The sequence below is a fragment of the Xenia sp. Carnegie-2017 genome, unplaced genomic scaffold (genome assembly GCF_021976095.1).
Source record: "Xenia sp. Carnegie-2017 unplaced genomic scaffold, XeniaSp_v1 HiC_scaffold_23, whole genome shotgun sequence".
NCBI lineage: Eukaryota > Metazoa > Cnidaria > Anthozoa > Malacalcyonacea > Xeniidae > Xenia > Xenia sp. Carnegie-2017.
In genome coordinates this window covers 1549158-1570920 of record NW_025813486.1, presented here as the reverse complement: position 1 = coordinate 1570920, position 21763 = coordinate 1549158, and the positions used below count along the sequence as shown (strand labels likewise).

General features: G+C 34.2%; 2 protein-coding genes across 3 annotated transcripts in view; both read right to left on the bottom strand.

Moving 5' to 3' along the window:
* Nucleotides 1–21763, bottom strand: part of LOC124447855 (exocyst complex component 7-like) — a 50905-nt gene that overhangs the window by 4895 nt on the left and 24247 nt on the right. Inside the window, exons 1-16 of one of the 2 annotated variants that reach the window (XM_046998843.1) lie at nucleotides 13079–13277; nucleotides 12925–12990; nucleotides 12729–12828; nucleotides 12212–12296; nucleotides 11807–11912; nucleotides 6041–6158; nucleotides 5547–5585; nucleotides 5347–5409; nucleotides 4513–4570; nucleotides 4005–4059; nucleotides 3536–3708; nucleotides 2567–2624; nucleotides 1462–1566; nucleotides 1267–1386; nucleotides 949–1008; nucleotides 553–591 (exon numbers count right to left, since the gene is read on the bottom strand). In XM_046998843.1, the coding sequence (XP_046854799.1) occupies nucleotides 553–591; nucleotides 949–1008; nucleotides 1267–1386; nucleotides 1462–1566; nucleotides 2567–2624; nucleotides 3536–3708; nucleotides 4005–4059; nucleotides 4513–4570; nucleotides 5347–5409; nucleotides 5547–5585; nucleotides 6041–6158; nucleotides 11807–11912; nucleotides 12212–12296; nucleotides 12729–12828; nucleotides 12925–12990; nucleotides 13079–13147 (1314 nt within the window). In that variant the 5' untranslated portion in view covers nucleotides 13148–13277. Of the gene's footprint in view, nucleotides 1–552; nucleotides 592–948; nucleotides 1009–1266; nucleotides 1387–1461; nucleotides 1567–2566; nucleotides 2625–3535; nucleotides 3709–4004; nucleotides 4060–4512; nucleotides 4571–5346; nucleotides 5410–5546; nucleotides 5586–6040; nucleotides 6159–11806; nucleotides 11913–12211; nucleotides 12297–12728; nucleotides 12829–12924; nucleotides 12991–13078; nucleotides 13278–21763 lie in introns of those variants that run through there. The other variant, XM_046998844.1, reaches the window with a different exon arrangement.
* LOC124447863 lies at nucleotides 16833–17809 on the bottom strand. Its single transcript, XM_046998862.1, has one exon. It carries the CDS (start codon nucleotides 17742–17744, stop codon nucleotides 17109–17111), a length of 636 nt encoding a protein of 211 aa, XP_046854818.1. The 5' UTR covers nucleotides 17745–17809; the 3' UTR covers nucleotides 16833–17108.

Below are 21763 nucleotides of genomic sequence, written 5' to 3'. Positions count from 1 at the left end.
GGTGGGGTGGGAGTGCGCACCTCTGTTAGTAAGGTGGGGTGGGAGGGCGTACCTCTGTTAGTAAGGTGGATGGGAGTGCGCACCTCTGTTAGTAAGGTGGGGTGGGAGGGCGTACCTCTGTTAGCAAGGTGGGGTAGGAGGGAGGGCGTACCTCTGTTAGTAAGGTGAGGCTGAGTACACCTGCTAATAAAGTGGAGGTGCTCACCCCTCCTTACCAAGAGGAGGTGAAAAAGAGGTTAGGTGAATTTTCTCACAAGATATAACTATAACAGAAATGAACAAAAATGGCACGATGACATCCACAAAAGTCAAAAAATCTAATCCAAACTAAAGCACCCCCCCCCCCAAACAATCATCCTGGATCCTTCTCTGAGAGAGACGTCATGGATGTTAAGAGAAATTATGGTAGCATAAAATAAAGCATTCCGTCAATCTCATTAATGAAGAAGACGTTTAGTAAGATTCATTGCTGTAATTGGTTACATTCAACAAAGCTTTATAAGTTTTCATAAAGTAAAACATCTTTGCTACGATCACATTCAACAAACAAACCTTGATATTTTCAGTAAAGTCATCCAAAGCTTTAGCTCCCTAAAGCAATCAACAAAAGCAAGATAGAGCGAGAGAACACATCCATTCAGGGACGAAACTAGAACGTTAAGTGAGGGGGGAGGGGTGGGTGAATATTTACAAGATAAAGCGAGAGAACACATCCATTCAGGGACGAAACTAGAACTTTAAGTGAGGGGGGAGGGGTGGGGCGAATATTTATACATTCAGTTTTTCCCTGCAAATTTTCTTTTGAAATTATAATCGCTAACAAACCAAATCAGTCGAGCAGAGGTGAATATATGAATATCTCCCCCCCCACTTAACGTTCTAGTTTCGTCCCTGCCCCACCTCCTTGCAAGATGATGTAACACATCGATAAAATTTTAAATATCCTACCACGGACTCCAAATTAACAAAAAGATTCGGGATTGCTGCTTGAGTTGGAGTACGAACTCCCTAGAACAGATGAAATTTTAAGATTTTCTTAGGCTACACGTGAAAATGACCACATGTAACAAAAAAAAACAAGTTAAAAGACAGTAATATGTAACATATTAAATCAAAATACATGATATAACATGTTGGTATTATAAAAACTGTGACACTCTTCATCAAGAATATGGCGCATTTGTATGTTCGCAAAGTTTGGGCCACATTTAATGTGCTCTAAATTTTTCCTAAGAAAAAAGGGTACCTGTAAAGTTTCCTAGTTACCTGTAATGCTTGAGAGAACAAGGGCAACACAGATTTAACATACTTGAGCACGGGAAGAAGAGGCAACAGAGAGAAATATTCCCTTTTCGCAATTAATTTTCTTGCCGAGTTTTCCATGACCTCAATAAGGAATGAAAAAACGTTTAAAAAACGTGAAAAAATTTCCAAACAAATTCTTCTCATAAAGCGACTTACTTCTCCCTCGACAATCAACGTTTCAATCAAATTTTGAATGAGAACGTCAAAAATACCATCTCTATGTTCTTTACAAATGATCAAATTTATCAATGTCCGTTCACTCTAGGAATGACATATCTGCAAAATAACTTTTGCATCGAAAAAATACACTTTAAAAAATACACTTTAAAATACACTTTAAAATACAAACTTTGAAATACACTTTAAAATACACTTTAAAATACACTTTAAATAATACACTTTAAAATACACTTTAAAAAATACACTTTAAAATACACTTTAAATAATACACTTTAAAATACACTTTAAAAAATACACTTTAAAATACACTTTAAATAATACACTTTAAAATACACTTTAAAAAATAAACTTTGAAATACACTTTAAATACACTTTAAAATACACTTTAAAAAATACACTTTAAAAATACAAAATAATACACTTAAAAATACACTTTAAAATACACTTTAAAAAATACACTTTAAAATACACTTTAAAATACACTTTAAAAAATAAACTTTAAAATACACTTTAAAATACACTTTAAAATACAATTTAAAATACACTTTAAAAAATAAACTTTAAAATACACTTTAAAATACACTTTAAAAAATACACTTTAAAATACACTTTAAATAATACACTTTAAAATACACTTTAAAAAATAAACTTTGAAATACACTTTAAAATACACTTTAAAATACACTTTAAAAAATACACTTTAAAATACACTTTAAATAATACACTTTAAAATACACTTTAAAAAATACACTTTAAAATACACTTTAAAAAATACACTTCAAAATACACTTTAAAATACACTTTAAAAAATAAACTTTAAAATACACTTTAAAATACACTTTAAAATACACTTTAAAATACAATTTAAAATACACTTTAAAAAATACACTTTAAAATACACTTTAAAAAATACACTTTAAAATACACTTTAAAAAATAAACTTTAAAATACACTTTAAAAATACACTTTAAAATACACTTTAAAAAATACACTTTAAAATACACTTTAAAAAATACACTTTAAAATACACATTAAAAAATACACTTTAAAATACGCTTTAAAACAACTATGTGCAACAAACCTGGAGAAGTTTTAAAAGTGCCGCAGAAAGAGTGATGAATCGACCAGCTTCTATCTCACTAAATAAATAAAGAAATTTGTTTCTGCGTATGAATCTTTAAAAGATAACAGTGTTGAAGTTAAAACACAAAAGCAACGAGTTCGAGGAAAGAATCAAAGTTAAAGTTTAGGTTTCGGAAGATTATTGAGATAAATTCTGCCTGGTTTAGCTAATTGCTTTAACTTGAATATTCAGCCATTTTCACGATAATGCCACAGATTAAGAATATACAGAAGAGTCACTCGTGTCGTAACCTTTGATGTTTTGTCCTCGCGCATGTCGTGCCGCGCATGGTGGCCGCCATTATTCCAGCCAGATGATTAGGGTTTTTGACTTTTTCCAAACCTTTAAAATGATCCGAAGTCATTTCTTAAGTCAAAATATACTTGAATTCATTATAAAGTATTGACGTCATGTAATTTTAATGGTTGGAAACAAGTGAGAAATCCTAATCATCTGGCTGGAATAATGGCCGACATGAGGACGTGTTGTACACCTGAGTGACCTGTATAATCATTATTGTGTGAAAATGCGGTCTATAACACGTGACGGAAGACCACTGAACTAAAATACCTGGAACGCTACCTGTAGTACAAAACCCTAATGATTTTTTGAAGACGTGATTTTACCCTAGACACGCGTGTGTAGCCAATCAATTATTACTCCGCAAGAGAATCTCGAAACACCAAACACGCGTGTCTGGGGTAAAATCTCGCGTGTCTGGGTGTAAGATTTGGCTTCAATTATTTGCTTCAGGTAGCGTTCCATGTATTTTAGTTCAATGGGGAAAAACCACTAAACCTGTCGGTTGAAGAGCATTTTTATCCAGTTGGATTTATGAAATCATCTTCTTAACAGCAATTACGACGAACGCCGAACGACAAAAAGTTTACAAACACAGAACAAAAAATACACAATAAAATACATTACTCTTCATCCTCTTTGGATGTTGACGAATCGAACATTGCAGCTGGTGAGTTGACTTTCCGATTTCCTGTGTATTCAAACGCTTTCGATGGTACACGACGCACAAGATTTCTTTTCATAGTTGATTTTCTTTGAGGAGTGATGCCGCTTAACTGTTTCAACTTCGGACTGATCATCTGCAGATGTAAATAAGTTTGTACATTGTGAGATTATCATTGAAGACGTTAACCTTGATACTTAATGAAAATCCTGTTGAAAATTTTAGCCCCTACAATAAAACCATCTCTTCGTATCCAGAAAAGACTATCTCTCTAATGGGTGAAATATCGGTAAAAAATCTCGCTTCCTCTAGTAAAACAAATCTTGACAACACCCCCCACCCCCAGGGTGAAACATCAACATTTCCGATGAAAAAATTTTTCTAACTTTTCAGATAAAAAGATTATAGATAGACTGACTTTTATGTACTTACAATGTTGGCAGGAGAATAACTTTCTATCTTTCCTAGCGAATGTCCCTCGACTAATCTGAGGAAAGTCGAAAACAAAAAAACTTGAATATTTTATGAAAAGAACCCATTATTCTGCATTTAATATAGACGACAAATTTTTTGAGAATAGACATATTTCGACATCTCATAATGTCTACTGAAGATGACATCAAGAAATGTCGAAACATGTCTATTCTCAAAAAAATCGTCGTGTATATTAAATGAACATTAGCAACAGTTCTTTTACGAAATTATGAAAACCCAATATTTCTTAAAGCAGTCAAACGTTCACTAATATAAAATATTTTATAAAAACAAGCTTTCGGTTATAAAATACTTTTTTATAACCCGTCGAAGGCTGTAGACAGACAGCCGAAAGCTTGTTTTATAAAAAAAATGTATATTGTGAACGTTTGACTGCGTTATGTATAATACTGATAACGGATCACGCATTTTTTCCATTGTTTCTGGTAACAAGTACATCACAAACCCTTGTAAGGTCTTCATTACGACACTTGATCGAATTTGACTGTACACATTCATAAAATCTGAAAGAACAAAAAATTCTTTTATAAAATAACATATGCCAAACGCGTGCTCTGATTGGTCGATGTCCGACTTTGGATCAGACCATCAAAACACGAAAATTGAAATCGCTATCAGCGCAGTCGTGAAATTTTTGAACATACCATTGAACTGAAATACATGGGACGCTACCTAATAATTTTTTGAAACCAAATTTTACACCCAGCGAAAGCAACATGTAATAAAAATAAAAGTTCAAAAATTTGTATGGCTTGCATTTTTGTGCTTTATGCAGCTGGAATCCGTCCTGGATATTCTTAAGTCACGCCGTAAAGGCCCGCAACAATGCTTACAAAAAAGTCATTAACGCGACGACTTGCCAGTATTCAAGCTTTCCTTCGATCGTTATGCTTTTTCAAACCCAAAATGATTAATATTCACTGTTATGCCTTCTGCCTTTATAAATAATTGTTCTGAATAACTACAATCGGATTAAAAAATGATCCAAAACTCAAAAATATCTCCTAAACCTAACCATTTCATTGCCACTATTCTACATAAACAATACTATGTCCGACCATTTGATTGTCCAAATTTTGCAATTTGATTTCGTATTTTTGACACGTGTGTCTACCGTCGGAAAGGTGGATTCATTTACTTCAGGTAGCATTCCAAGTATTTTAGTTTAATGGAACATACTCGCCTTAGGCTCGTGTTTCGTTCGCTTTTCTAAACTCTAGCTAAATTCGCGTTACAACCAAACCCATAATGAAAGTGAAACATATTTTCAAGGAAATACCTTTAGATTGGGCTTCTGTGACCAGCCAAGCTGCTATTTTACTCAAATCTTCTATAGCTTCGTCTAAACGTGGAAAAGAAAGTAACATTTGGGAGACTAGAGATCATTAGAAAAGTGGCGAAAGATCATTTACGAGAAGACATTTTCCCTTATCGTTTTACAATATTGATTTCAAAATTTCTTTGATGTTTTTTTGTTACCATTTATAGGTTTAAATTGAGGCGTGGATTCTTCTGTTTCTGGAAAGAAATATAAAAAATGTGAATTGAGATATAATGACTTAAATCTGACGCATAATAACGTGTGACTTTAACGTAAGATGGCGAGACTAAGGCCTGTTTCAAACGTCACATTTTACATACGGCCATGAACCGAATGCACTAAAGAGAAAAGAAAATGAGATAAAATTCCTCATTAGCTTTTATTTCAAATGCATTCGTCTCATGTAAAACGCGACGTTTGAAACAGGCCTAACTGTTTGACTAGGTTTTAAACAGGATAACGAAATTTTTCACATAGAATGACCTAAAGCCATTCTTATGTTAAGACAAGTGGAAAACCTGAATTACGCGCGCGCTAATTTGTTGGGGAAATGATATTTTGAAAATCACCGCCTTAATATAATCTACAACGCCTCCGAAAAATCTGCTAAAACTTTCTATAGTCCCCCCCCCCCGCAATAACCATTGACAACCTTCGTTAGAATTCAATAAATCAATCAATGTTTCAGCTTCGAGAGGACTACTGTTTAGCGCCAGGAACTGTCTAAATGAACGTTCCATTTGTTCACGTCCTGTTTCCATTAATGATGTCTGAAATGAAAATTAACTTTTTAATTGAGCAAGATTGACTTAAAAAAATATGTAATGATCTCATAAAGAGGGATAACTCAGGACTGTTGGGTATGTTGTTTTCAAAAAATACTTAATGATCTCACAAGGAGGGATAACTCAGGACTGTTGGGATTATTGTCTTCAAAAAATACTTAATGATCTCACAAGGAGGGATAACTCAGGACTGTTGGGTATGTTGTTTTCAAAAATACTTAATGATCTCACAATGAGGGATAACTCAGGACTGTTGGGTATATTGTTTTCAAAAAATACTTAATGATCTCACAAGGAGGGATAACTTAGGACTGTTGGGTATGTTGTTTTCAAAAATACTTAATGATCTCACAAGGAGGGATAACTCAGGACTGTTGGGTATGTTGTTTTCAAAATATACTTAATGATCTCACAAGGAGGGATAACTCAGGACTGTTGGGTATGTTGTTTTCAAAAAAATACTTAATGGTCTCACAAGGAGGGATAACTTAGGACTGTTGGGTATGTTGTTTTCATAAAATACTTAATGGTCTCACAAGGAGGGATAACTAGGACTATTGGGTATGTTGTTTTCAAAAATACTCAATGATCTCACAAGGAGGGATAACTCAGGACTGTTGGGATTATTGTTTCAAAAATACTTAATGATCTCACAACGAGGGATAACTCAGGACTGTTGGGTATGTTGTTCTCAAAAAAATACTTAATGATCTCACAAGGAGGGATAACTCAGGACTGTTGGGTATGTTGTTTTCAAAAATACTTAATGATCTCACAAGGAGGGATAACTCAGGACTGTTGGGTATGTTGTTTTCAAAAAATACTTAATGATCTCACAAGGAGGGATAACTTAGGACTATTGGGTATGTTGTTTTCAAAAAATACTTAATGGTCTCATAAAGAGGGATAACTCAGGACTGTTGGGTATGTTGTTTTCAAAAAATACTCAATGATCTCACAAGGAGGGATAACTCAGGACTGTTGGGATTATTGTCTTCAAAAAATACTTAATGATCTCACAACGAGGGATAACTCAGGACTGTTGGGTATGTTGTTCTCAAAAAAATACTTAATGATCTCACAAGGAGGGATAACTCAGGACTGTTGGGTATGTTGTTTTCAAAAATACTTAATGATCTCACAAGGAGGGATAACTTAGGACTGTTGGGTATGTTGTTTTCAAAAATACTTAATGAACTCACAAGGAGGGATAACTCAGGACTATTGGGTATGTTGTTTTCAAAAATACTTAATGATCTCACAAGGAGGGATAACTCAGGACTGTTGGGTATGTTGTTTTCAAAAATACTTAATGATCTCACAAGGAGGGATAACTCAGGACTGTTGGGTATGTTGTTTTCAAAAATACTTAATGATCTCACAAGGAGGGATAACTTAGGACTGTTGGGTATGTTGTTTTCAAAAATACTTAATGATCTCACAAGGAGGGATAACTCAGGACTGTTGGGTATGTTGTTTTCAAAATATACTTAATGATCTCACAAGGAGGGATAACTCAGGACTGTTGGGTATGTTGTTTTCAAAAAATACTTAATGGTCTCACAAGGAGGGATAACTTAGGACTGTTGGGTATGTTGTTTTCATAAAATACTTAATGGTCTCACAAGGAGGGATAACTTAGGACTATTGGGTATGTTGTTTTCAAAAAATACTCAATGATCTCACAAGGAGGGATAACTCAGGACTGTTGGGATTATTGTCTTCAAAAAATACTTAATGATCTCACAACGAGGGATAACTCAGGACTGTTGGGTATGTTGTTCTCAAAAAAATACTTAATGATCTCACAAGGAGGGATAACTCAGGACTGTTGGGTATGTTGTTTTCAAAAATACTTAATGATCTCACAAGGAGGGATAACTCAGGACTGTTGGGTATGTTGTTTTCAAAAATACTTAATGATCTCACAAGGAGGGATAACTCAGGACTGTTGGGTATGTTGTTTTCAAAAATACTTAATGATCTCACAAGGAGGGATAACTTAGGACTGTTGGGTATGTTGTTTTCAAAAATACTTAATGATCTCACAAGGAGGGATAACTCAGGACTGTTGGGTATGTTGTTTTCAAAATATACTTAATGATCTCACAAGGAGGGATAACTCAGGACTGTTGGGTATGTTGTTTTCAAAAATACTTAATGGTCTCACAAGGAGGGATAACTTAGGACTGTTGGGTATGTTGTTTTCATAAAATACTTAATGGTCTCACAAGGAGGGATAACTTAGGACTATTGGGTATGTTGTTTTCAAAAAATACTCAATGATCTCACAAGGAGGGATAACTCAGGACTGTTGGGATTATTGTCTTCAAAAAATACTTAATGATCTCACAGGAGGGATAACTCAGGACTGTTGGGTATGTTGTTCTCAAAAATACTTAATGATCTCACAAGGAGGGATAACTCAGGACTGTTGGGTATGTTGTTTTCAAAAATACTTAATGATCTCACAAGGAGGGATAACTCAGGACTGTTGGGTATGTTGTTTTCAAAAATACTTAATGATCTCACAAGGAGGGATAACTTAGGACTATTGGGTATGTTGTTTTCAAAAATACTTAATGGTCTCATAAAGAGGATAACTCAGGACTGTTGGGTATGTTGTTTTCAAAAATACTCAATGATCTCACAAGGAGGGATAACTCAGGACTGTTGGGATTATTGTCTTCAAAAAATACTTAATGATCTCACAAGGAGGGATAACTCAGGACTGTTGGGTATGTTGTTTTCAAAAAATACTTAATGATCTCACAAGGAGGGATAACTCAGGACTGTTGGGTATGTTGTTTTCAAAAATACTTAATGATCTCACAAGGAGGGATAACTTAGGACTGTTGGGTATGTTGTTTTCAAAAAATACTTAATGAACTCACAAGGAGGGATAACTCAGGACTATTGGGTATGTTGTTTTCAAAAAATACTTAATGATCTCACAAGGAGGGATAACTTAGGACTGTTGGGTATGTTGTTTTCAAAAAATACTTAATGATCTCACAAGGAGGGATAACTCAGGACTGTTGGGTATGTTGTTTTCAAAAAATACTTAATGATCTCACAAGGAGGGATAACTTAGGACTATTGGGTATGTTGTTTTCAAAAAATACTTAATGGTCTCATAAAGAGGGATAACTCAAGACTGTTGGGTATGTTGTTTTCAAAAAATACTCAATGATCTCACAAGGAGGGATAACTCAGGACTGTTGGGATTATTGTCTTCAAAAAATACTTAATGATCTCACAAGGAGGGATAACTCAGGACTGTTGGGTATGTTGTTTTCAAAAATACTTAATGATCTCACAAGGAGGGATAACTCAGGACTGTTGGGTATGTTGTTTTCAAAAAATACTTAATGATCTCACAAGGAGGGATAACTTAGGACTGTTGGGTATGTTGTTTTCAAAAAATACTTAATGAACTCACAAGGAGGGATAACTCAGGACTATTGGGTATGTTGTTTTCAAAAAATACTTAATGATCTCACAAGGAGGGATAACTTAGGACTGTTGGGTATGTTGTTTTCAAAAAATACTTAATGATCTCACAAGGACGGATAACTCAGGACTATTGGGTATGTTGTTTTCAAAGAATACTTAATGAACTCACAAGGAGGGATAACTCAGGATTGTTGGGTATGTTGTTTTCAAAAAATACTTAATGATCTCACAAGGAGGGATAACTCAGGACTGTTGGGTATGTTGTTTTCAAAAATACTTAATGATCTCACAAGGAGGGATAACTTAGGACTATTGGGTATGTTGTTTTCAAAAAAAACTTAATGGTCTCATAAAGAGGGATAACTCAGGACTGTTGGGTATGTTGTTTTCAAAAAATACTCAATGATCTCACAAGGAGGGATAACTCAGGACTGTTGGGATTATTGTCTTCAAAAAATACTTAACGATCTCACAAGGAGGGATAACTTAGGACTGTTGGGTATGTTGTTTTCAAAAAATACTTAATGAACTCACAAGGAGGGATAACTCAGGACTATTGGGTATGTTGTTTTCAAAAATACTTAATGAACTCACAAGGAGGGATAACTGAGGACTGTTGGGTATGTTGTTTTCAAAAAATACTTAATAATCTCACAAGGAGGGATAACTCAGGACTGTTGGGTATGTTGTTTTCAAAAATACTTAATGATCTCACAAGGAGGGATAACTTAGGACTATTGGGTATGTTGTTTTCAAAAAATACTTAATGGTCTCATAAAGAGGGATAACTCAGGACTGTTGGGTATGTTGTTTTCAAAAAATACTCAATGATCTCACAAGGAGGGATAACTCAGGACTGTTGGGATTATTGTCCTCAAAAAATACTTAACGATCTCACAAGGAGGGATAACTCAGGACTGTTGGGTATGTTGTTTTCAAAAAATACTTAATGATCTCACAAGGAGGGATAACTCAGGACTGTTGGGTATGTTGTTTTCAAAAAATACTTAATGATCTCACAAGGAGGGATAACTTAGGACTGTTGGGTATGTTGTTTTCAAAAATACTTAATGAACTCACAAGGAGGGATAACTCAGGACTATTGGGTATGTTGTTTTCAAAAATACTTAATGATCTCACAAGGAGGGATAACTTAGGACTGTTGGGTATGTTGTTTTCAAAAATACTTAATGATCTCACAAGGAGGGATAACTCAGGACTGTTGGGTATGTTGTTTTCAAAAAATACTTAATGATCTCACAAGGAGGGATAACTCAGGACTGTTGGGTATGTTGTTTTCAAAAAAAATACTTAATGGTCTCACAAGGAGGGATAACTTAGGACTGTTGGGTATGTTGTTTTCAAAAAATACTTAATGGTCTCACAAGGAGGGATAACTTAGGACTATTGGGTATGTTGTTTTCAAAAAATACTCAATGATCTCACAAGGAGGGATAACTCAGGACTGTTGGGATTATTGTCTTCAAAAAATACTTAATGATCTCACAACGAGGGATAACTCAGGACTGTTGGGTATGTTGTTGTCAAAAATACTTAATGAACTCACAAGGAGGGATAACTCAGGACTGTTGGGTATGTTGTTCTCAAAAAAATACTTAATGATCTCACAAGGAGGGATAACTCAGGACTGTTGGGTATGTTGTTTTCAAAAAATACTTAATGATCTCACAAGGAGGGATAACTCAGGACTGTTGGGTATGTTGTTTTCAAAAATACTTAATGATCTCACAAGGAGGGATAACTTAGGACTGTTGGGTATGTTGTTTTCAAAAAATACTTAATGGTCTCACAAGGAGGGATAACTCAGGACTGTTGGGTATGTTGTTTTCAAAAAATACTTAATGGTCTCACAAGGAGGGATAACTTAGGACTATTGGGTATGTTGTTTTCAAAAAATACTCAATGATCTCACAAGGAGGTATAACTCAGGACTGTTGGGATTATTGTCTTCAAAAAATACTTAATGATCTCACAACGAGGGATAACTCAGGACTGTTGGGTATGTTGTTGTCAAAAAAATACTTAATGAACTCACAAGGAGGGATAACTCAGGACTGTTGGGTATGTTGTTCTCAAAAATACTTAATGATCTCACAAGGAGGGATAACTCAGGACTGTTGGGTATGTTGTTTTCAAAGAATACTTAATGAACTCACAAGGAGGGATAACTCAGGACTGTTGGGATTATTGTCTTCAAAAAATTTAATGGCATCTTGAACTTTTATCAAGCTTTGTATGTAACTATCGACATCAGCACCAGGTCTGAAAAAATAATGGAAATTTATGAATATAATGATGGGATAGAGTAAGATGATGAGGGATGATGAGGGATGAGGACATGAAAATTTAGGAGTTAGATATTTAAAACAATTTCTGTTTCAATTTCATATTGGAAAGAACTTGGACAAGAGTAAAAAAATAAGCTGATAAACATATGGAATCATGGAAGGAAAGGTAGATAAACCATCCTTTCATCCTTTCCTTTTAGTCAGGGGGGAGAAAACCATCTTACAACCTTTTCTTTTAGTCAGGGGGATACAAACCATCATCCAAACACTTACCCATCTCTGATGTCCTGGTCTTCTTTTGAAGCAACATTATGATAGCTGATAACATTATCCAACCCTCGTAAAACTTTGTCAATATCTGGGGGGGGGGGAGATTGGTCAAGGAACTACAACATATGTGGATCTGTTATAGCATTAATGAAACATTGCAATGTTTGCCCAGGTTGGAAAACTTGTATCGAAGTCCCTGTATAGCTACAAGGATGTGAATTTATTTGCTGCCAGTGACTTACAACCAGAAATATGCTGCAACACAAAGCCGATTGTACCATTTCGATTTTGCAAGAAAATATTAGTTCAATATGATGGTGGATGCTGCAGTTTACCCTGAGATGATATAAGTACAAGCAAAGTAATTTAGAGGGGCAACATATAGTTGAAAATGGTCGTGTGGCTGCAAGAGAAAGCAAGTTTTCCAACCTCATTGTTTGTCTTCTTCAAAAGACTTAAACAGAATTGCACCTTAAGAAAATAAACTTGAGTATGATTGAAATTGAGTGTAAAAGGATACTTCTTTGTCGACGTTGTAGTTCAACAGTTTCTTTATGCACAGGTAAAATGTTTTCTTCTAGCTTGCTTAAGCGTTCGTTAAATGATGACAAAATACCACGCTGAAAAAATTATATAACCTTGCTATTTTAAGGAATGAAATCTTCAATTTGAAAGTTCATGTTATAATTCCAAAATTTGACTAAACTTGTCCTTACCATATTTTCCGTCAAATCGTCGCTTTTCGTCAAACTGTCTTTCAAAAATGATAAATTTGCTTGCTCCTAAAAATAAAAACTATTTCTATTCAACAAAAGAGAACTGTTATTTTGGTTGTCAAACTTGAACGTCTTGTCTTGACAGTAAGTTTACCTTTGAAAGTTTTTCAGCTAAAACTTTTTTCCTTTGAGAAACATGCTCTGGTCGGCTTTCTTGAATCATTTTTAATGGCAGTAAGCAAGTAAACTTTCCGAAACGTCTCAAAGTTTGTCTTAAACAGTGATTAAACAAGGAAATGAACTAAAAATTTCATGAATGAAACTCCATTTTTGAGTTGAGGTCAAGTCAACCCTCAACTTTCCAAATAATGAAATAATTATTCGGGTGTTGCGGGCTAGGATGAAGGAACCAATGGGGTGAAGGCATTGAGTTGTATCGATACTCAATCATTGAGCTCTATAAGACCTGGAGGGGCAAAGGGGCCTGGACCCCGTGGTCAAAAACATGGCGGTAATGGCGGATTTTGGTTGTCAAAACTTCCACTTTGAGAAAAATTTTTAACATTCGCTCCCTCCCGAAACGGATCTCTATTACTGCTCATAGTAATGACAACCAGCGAAAACAACCACGATACCGTAAGCATAAAATATTGAAAATAATCCTTAAGGTTTTTGTGAAATAGACACACACATTTAAATGAGGTAAATCTACTGTAAAATAACGTATATTTTGTCAAGTAATACTTTAGCTATATTAGAAATAAATATCAAACGGCAATCTTTACACTGTTAATGTGTTGTTAAGCTTTAATGCATAATCCCATGCGCATTACTTGTGTTTTTGACTGTTTGTGAACAGCTTGGTGCAACTGTCTTTCTTGAATAGATGGGTAAATCTTAGTTAAAATGTCGAAAAGGAGTTAGAAAAGTTAGCTTACCCTACGACTTAAGTCGACTGGAAATATATTATAAGTAGGTATGTAATTGTTTTGAGTTTTTGGTAGGATTGATTCTGGGTGTCTTATAAAGTATTATGATATTCTGATAAATCTACTGAGAACTTATGAGGAAAATATCTTGAACTAGGAGAGCAAAAGAACGAAATTCAGAAATTCTATAATCATGTTGCTGATTCTGTTTTAAGCCAAGATATTAGAAACTGGATTGTTATTGACAACCATGGATCTACTACTGAACAGAACTACATTAATTTCCCATTGAAAATACTATTTCTTAAATCGAAGTGCATTGGTTTCTCTGACATAACACTTTTCTTATTGCTGCATGAAGGCAAACCTGTTTAAATAATTATAATGTAGGTGAAGATATTTAGCATGTTGTATAATTGTTATTATACAGACATTATTTATAATATTATGGCCTTGTGTAATGTATGTCAAGAACTTATTAATTCTCAAAAATGCTAACCTTGCACTACTTTTCTTTTGTGTCCTTACAAATTACAGTTACCTATACTAATTTTTTCTAGGTTCAAACAACTTGACAAATTTTTGAATTTTACATTATGCCTTTGAATTTTTCTTTTTGTCTTTTGGTAAAATATCAGTGAATGACTTAAAAATCAAGTTTATCTAAAATAGTATTTTGTACAAAGTAACTATACATAATTGGAAAAGTCTCATGTTGAAGGCAGATGTGGCTTCTTTTACTAGATTGCTACTCTTATTCTTTTAAATGATATCGTAATTCTTCAAAAGACATAAAAAGTTCTTTGCCATCAATTTTTGCTTCTTCCACATTCAACTTCATTGCAACCAATGCATCTTATGTGAATTTTTAATCACCTGGAATTGAAAAATGTATGGATTTTGTCAGATGATGCAGTACTGTATTTAATGTTTCATGCATGTCATGATAAGCTTTTCTTGAGCAAATATTTCAAGGTAGGAGCAAAATTTGGCACATTATTGAACAAAGTAGTTTTTATCTTGATTTTGATGTACTAACCTGTTTAGTACACTGTGTAACAAACAATTCATTTACAGAAACACCATATGGCATTTATAAAACTTTTAGCATAAAGCAAACCTTTACACACCATCATCATGCTTGTCCAAATCTGTCAAATTGTCCAGGCTAGCTGTTTAATACAGGTAATTTTTATTGTACGACATGTACCAAAGAGCTCATTAATTAATCCTGCACTGCATTTGATTTCAATACAGCTCTGTCCTTAATATTTGCTTCATATTTTCAGAAAAATATCATGAAAAAATCCTCCATTTCAACTCAGTTGAAACAAGGAGTTTTAAGATATGCATATCTCGATAAGAACTGGTTGCTTTGCCTCGTCTAGCAATCGATTAAGTAAAGAACAAATAAGACTGGATAAAATAACTTAAATTACAACTTAGGAGTAAAACATTCACAAAATATATGCCATCACACTTCAAGTATTGACTTAAAACAAAACACTGAACACTTTAAATAGTAAACAATCTTACGTTGCTTACCGGTGTCATGAAATGTTTCCTTTTCTGGCATTACTTCAGCATCCGTATACCAAACAAGTTTGCAGCATGTTTTAAAGATAAAATTTCTAAAAGTTTTTGTGCTTGGCATTGATATTTTCTATAATCGCAATTGTGGTTGTCAAATCCGGGTGGGCGAAAAAAATTTCATTTTATGAGCCCGCGTCTTTCCGCTGACTTTGACAACCAAAATCCGCCATGTTTTTGACCACGCGGCCGCGCGCTAATAATTTATACTAATTTTGTTGACGTTTCCCCTCCAGGTCTTATAGAACTCAATGTACTCAATGGGTGAAGAGCAAACCCAATGGGCTACCGACCTAAGGTAGACCGAATTTAAATTTGTGTTGATTTTGTAAATGCTCATGTCTGTAATTAGCAAAAAAACATCGGTGAGCTGAGCAAAGTTTTGCTGATGTTAATAAATATGAATTGTAAATCTAAATACTCTGCCTGATAATTAAAAGCAATGTAATAATGTTCCGTCGCTTTTTCTTTCTAAAGGCCCGTTCACACGATCCGATTTGTTGGATTTGATTTTGTCGGATCAAAAAAAAAACGAATCGTGTGAACCATTTTCTTCCATCAAGATCAGAAAAAGCCGACTAGTTCCGGACCTCTCATTCTCAAAACTTTCAAAATTTCATTTGGCGCAAAGCATTAGATGTGAAAACTGAAAAAGACTTAGAAACAAGAACAAAAATACGCAAAATACACATCGATAAATGCACTGGATAACATAAATGTCTGCTCCACGACCATAAATACCCAAACAGTGCTCCACTTTATCAAACGAGTATTAAAATTTATGAGCAACAAAACGGTGAAATAAAAGTCATATGCCTAAAATTTCCGAGCATGTGATTGGATATACGATATTTTTCAATAGTGATTAAAATTAAAGAAAACAAAATTAAAGCATTACGATAAAAATTAAGAAAGCAAAAACATCCTTGCTTGATTTCATTTATTAATTGCTTGGCAACTTGCCGAGACACTATCCGTAAGCGAATTCAATATCAATGTCATGAAAATGATAAAAAACAGCAGGACATTGGATTTCTTCAGTAATTTCATCGTCAAAACATGACTTTCAACACATAAAGAATAGAGAGCTTTAGCAAAGACTACGAGTACGATTTACGTCATTTTGGCGCGTAAACATTGTTGCGACAACAAAAACACGTAGCCGTCATCAATCTGAGTACGATGTTTTGTAAAAAATTCGTAGTCGCGACTACGATGTCTTTTAAGCAAACACAGTAGGTATATTTTTTCATTCTGTAAGAAATTAGTTTACAGTACTAGTTTCGAGAATCCAGGCTTTACCTTAGAACCTTTTTAAACGCATATGTACATTAAAAAGGAAAATATGACGTAAATCGTACTCGTAGTCTTTCTAATATTCCCATCAAGCAATTTAGCAAGTTTATTACGCTTCCACACGACAGAAAAAAGAAATAAAACACATGAATTGTGTCCATCACTTCACCGACTAAGTTCACTATAATCTAAAATGCAATGTCGTTTAATAAAAAGATTACTTTGGTTGGTTCGTTTGTACGACTTTCATTATCCACTCGTTGACAAGGACTAAAAACAAGCGAGCGAGCCACGCTTACTGACAGTCTATTTGTTCATTCATGATACTTATTCAGTTCATTTTTCGCTCTTCTAAGTTTTCTTCGTTAGCTATTCATCTTGTACCCAACCTTTATACTGTTCGTGTACCTCAAAACGTCGTTTCAGTAGAGGATCCTTAAAAATATCTATCACATCATTGAAACTTTCACTCGCATAAAATTTTTTCTTCAAACCTACGATCCGGTCAATGCGTTCCTGGGTGGTCAGGACCCACTTTGTAGGTACAGGTAGCTTAAGACTCTCTGCTTTTTCTTTCTTTACTGGATAACCAAACTTTTTTCTTATTCGATCGCCCGTCTGGTGAAGGGATGTGGTGTCAACGCTAGCGACTTTAAATGCAAATAACGTTGAGGCACGTGCTTTTTTTTCCTTTTTTTTAATCTCCGACTCAATTTCCTCTATTAATTGCTCCATTCGATTCCTAGTATTCTGTTTCGTACTCTGTTGAGTAAATCCAACATTAACTAACTTCAGGTCAACGTCCTTTGGAAAATGATAATTGTTCACTACTATGGCATACACAACGGGAGGATTTTTCTCTCGGCGAATGAGATCCGACAAACCACTTTGGCGAGCATAATAATTTAGATGTTGGACTAACTCATTTCCGTTAGTCCCATCCCAAAACCATTTTGCAAAATCATTCGTCAGTAATTCAGAATATTTAGATTCACTCTCGGCCATCGCTTTAATTTAAACCTAATTGTTAGTAGTGACTTAAGAATAACGTTTTCACAATGATATAACTTCCACAGTCCCACTCTCATTTACATTTTATATTGTAAGTTTGCCAATTATGATTGGTTAAGAAAAATCATGCCACCACACGTCACAGAATAGATAAGTAACAGAAGCGCCACTCAGCGAAAAATTCTTCCCCCCCTTGCACCCAGTTCTTAATTGCGCATCGTATCATTGAGTTCTATAATAACTGGAGGGGAAACGTCAACAAAATTAGTATAAATTATTAGCGCACGGCCGCGTGGTCTAAAACATGGCGGATTTTGGTGGTCAAAGTCAGCGGAGAGACGCGGGCTCATGAAATAAAATTTTTGTCGCCCACCCTGATTTGACCACCATGATTGCGAGTATAGAAAATATCAAAACTACTTATTTTCCTAACATAAACACTTTTTAAACTTATATTTATTAAAAAATCTGCAAATTTCTGTGGTTTGTGGATGCTGAAATAGCGACAGAAAAGGGAACATTTCTTGACTCCGGTAAGTAGCACAGTATTAGTTTTACTATTTTGTTTTTAACACGATACTTGAAGAGTGTTTCTACTACTAAGTTTTAATTTAAAGTTATTTTGGTCCAGTCTTGTTTGTTCTTCACTTAATCGCTCGCCAGACGTGGCGAAGCTGTCAATTTTTATCGTGGTCAAAAACATTACCGCCATGTTTTTGACCACGGGGTCCAGGCCCCTTTGCCCCTCCAGGTCTTATAGAGCTCAATGGCCATTACTCCAGCCAGATAAACTTGGATAAACCAGTGAACTCCATAAATATATATCTGGAGTGATAACGACAATACATTTTATAGATATAAAATTGAAGCCAAAGTCCTAGTCTCTTGCGCGGTTTGTACGTCAGTTCCAGTCCTTCAAAGTCGAATATTCACGCGGTTTGTACGTCAGTTTCATTCCCCTGAGTGCCAAACACATACACGGCCAATATAAATTTGAATACAAATTGCGGAAGCAAAAACATTTAAACAACATCACGACAAACAACACACGAGGCCAACTCCTCGCAAAAGGTTATTTTTTACAGCTGAAACTTTACTACAGTGAGTTCGTTGTAACTTACAACTTGTAACGAGGAAAAGCCAACTGATAATTACATTGTATGCTAAAAAGACGATACAATAGAAAAATATGATGAGAAAATATTCAAGCAAAATTTTTTCTTTCATCGGTAGGTAAATTTTCAAACGGTGTCAGACAGTGTTCGTCTTTTTTTGTCATTTCAATGGATTTAAAGATCTGTTTTTTCCGAACGAAAAAAGAAACTTGAATATTCAGTTTCATAAAAAATATTGAGTCTATAACTCGCATTTTTACTTTTTACAGAGCGATTGTATTTTTCATCGATTTTGATAGTGCTTGAAATAGTAAATGGTTGTCATCTCGATATCAATAATTGAATTTCTTTAAAGACTTTGATATGTTTTAAAGGAAAGCCACAGCTTAAGAGCAGATCGACTGTGTATGACAAAAATGTATAGTAGCTATATTAAAGATGTTTTCATTCTATATGTAAAATTTGTCGAATAAAAATTCATAACAACAAATCCTTTTAGTTTATTTGAAAAACGTAATAATACTTTTGCACTTAAGATGATGTAGAATTGAAATAAATATACTTCAAAAGTTTTTCTTCGTGAAGATAAAACTGACTAGTAAAATGAAATCAACTGAGGTCAAACTAAAGATCCAGGATATGAAAAAATACAAATTGTTTATAAACACGCGAGAAACACGAGTGATGACGAATGATGACGACAAATATTTTTTTGGCTTCAATTTTTGGCTTCGGTTATCATTCCAGTTATTCAAATGTCGAGTTCACTGATGAAACACCATTATTTTAGGCCAAACTTTCGCAAAAATTTTCGGGTGTTGCAGGCAAGAATAAAGATGTTTAAGAGAAGAGTTTTGAATTGGAGCTTAGTACTGAGGTCGACCAACGACTGAGTAAAAAATAGGATTGATTTTGGAAACAACTCATGTCGCAAGTTTGCAATAAACAAACATGAACGACAAGAATTCCCAAAAGATTATCAAGCTGTAGTTAACATTCAAAACCTTTTACATACAAAAGCAATTTTGAAGTGGGCTAACTCGGTTCATGTTATTGTACACGAATTTTAAGTTCTTCTTACTCTGTGATGATTCTGATAACTAAACAAGCATTGTAACGATGTGCGATCATTTTTCTGTTTCATATCATCGATCTTAAGCATTATAAAATGCAATTGTGAGGGATATTTTTCTACTAAAGATATACGATAGTAAATTTTCAATCTTAAATTGACTTTTCAAACTTAATCATTCTCCATGATATTTTCATGCAAGTTGTTGTTCCTGGAAGTAAATTCAACAAACGCTTCCATAACGCCACACTTAAAATACTAAATAACATAAATACATATTAAAATATGTCATCCAAACATGCTGAGCTTTTTGTTGACCAAAGATACAGTGAACGCCTTGTTTCTTATATAAAAACAGAGCTTTTATTTTTCTATCTAAATTGTGTAAAGCATCAACAGTTAGAAAAATTGAAAATATAAAACTTAGTACAAAAGTTAAATCGATTTAAGTAACTGCTGCTATTTGAAAAGAATGGACTAAAACACTTCATAAAAATCACTGGCAATTAGATAAACCTACATCACTAACTCTTTCTAACACATTGAGAAAAGAAATATGGCAAAAATGATTAAAACTATAAGCTAAAGAAGTGGCGGATTAAATCAAGTTGAAATTTATGTGTAGTGTTATTGTAGATGAATTTGATTGATTGCCGAATTTATCAAACATTTCTTGATCTCCAAGCCAATAGCTTTGGCCATGGGGGGAGGTACTGCATTACCAATCTAATAAAAAAATACAACATTGATCTAGCATATCAATATGCTTTATAACAAAGATTTAACAAGATGCTGTCGCATAATTCTGTGTTATAAGGCTGCTTGAATATCCAAGCTACACCATGTATTTTTAACAGGTTTCGCAAAATTGCGATAAAATTCATATGGTTAAGTTAGACATACTGTTTTCAATGAAACTCTTACAGATAGACACGCCGTTTCCAAGCAAACTCATGCAGATAGACATACTGTTTCCAATGAAACTCTTACAGATAGACACACCGTTTCCAATCAAACTCATGAAGATAAACATACTGTTTCCAATGAAACTCCTACAGATAGACACACCGTTTCAAATCAAACTCATGCAGATAAACATACTGTTTCCAATGAAACTCCTACAGATAGACACACCGTTTCAAATCAAACTCATGCAGATAAACATACTGTTTCCAATGAAACTCCTACAGATAGACACACCGTTTCAAATCAAACTCATGCAGATAAACATACTGTTTCCAATGAAACTCCTACAGATAGACACACCGTTTCAAATCAAACTCATGCAGATAAACATACTGTTTCCAATGAAACTCCTACAGATAGACACACCGTTTCCAATCAAACTCATGCAGATAAACATACTGTTTCCAATGAAACTCTTACAGATAGACACACCGTTTCCAATCAAACTCATGAGATAAACATACTGTTTCCAATGAAACTCCTAATAATAAGGACTTTATTTGAAGAGGGGACACGTAACAGCTGAAAAGCTGACAAACCTGTGGCCCTCTAACTAGATTATACAGGATTACAAAAACTGATAATGAATAAATATATAAATAATTACAAAATTCTATGATAAAAATAGCAGGACATATTAAAAATATTCAGAAAGATAAAATTAATTCATAAAAAATTAAAATTAAAATTAGGTAGTGCGCTATTGCTTAATATTGTTTCAAAGTTGTCCAGGTTTTTATATGAGCTTATAAAATGCTTTTCACAGCTGTTTTGAATAGATTTATACTAGGCTTTTTGATATCATGGGAAGGCTGTTCCATAACTTAACTGCGTCAACACTGAATGCCTAGCCACCATCG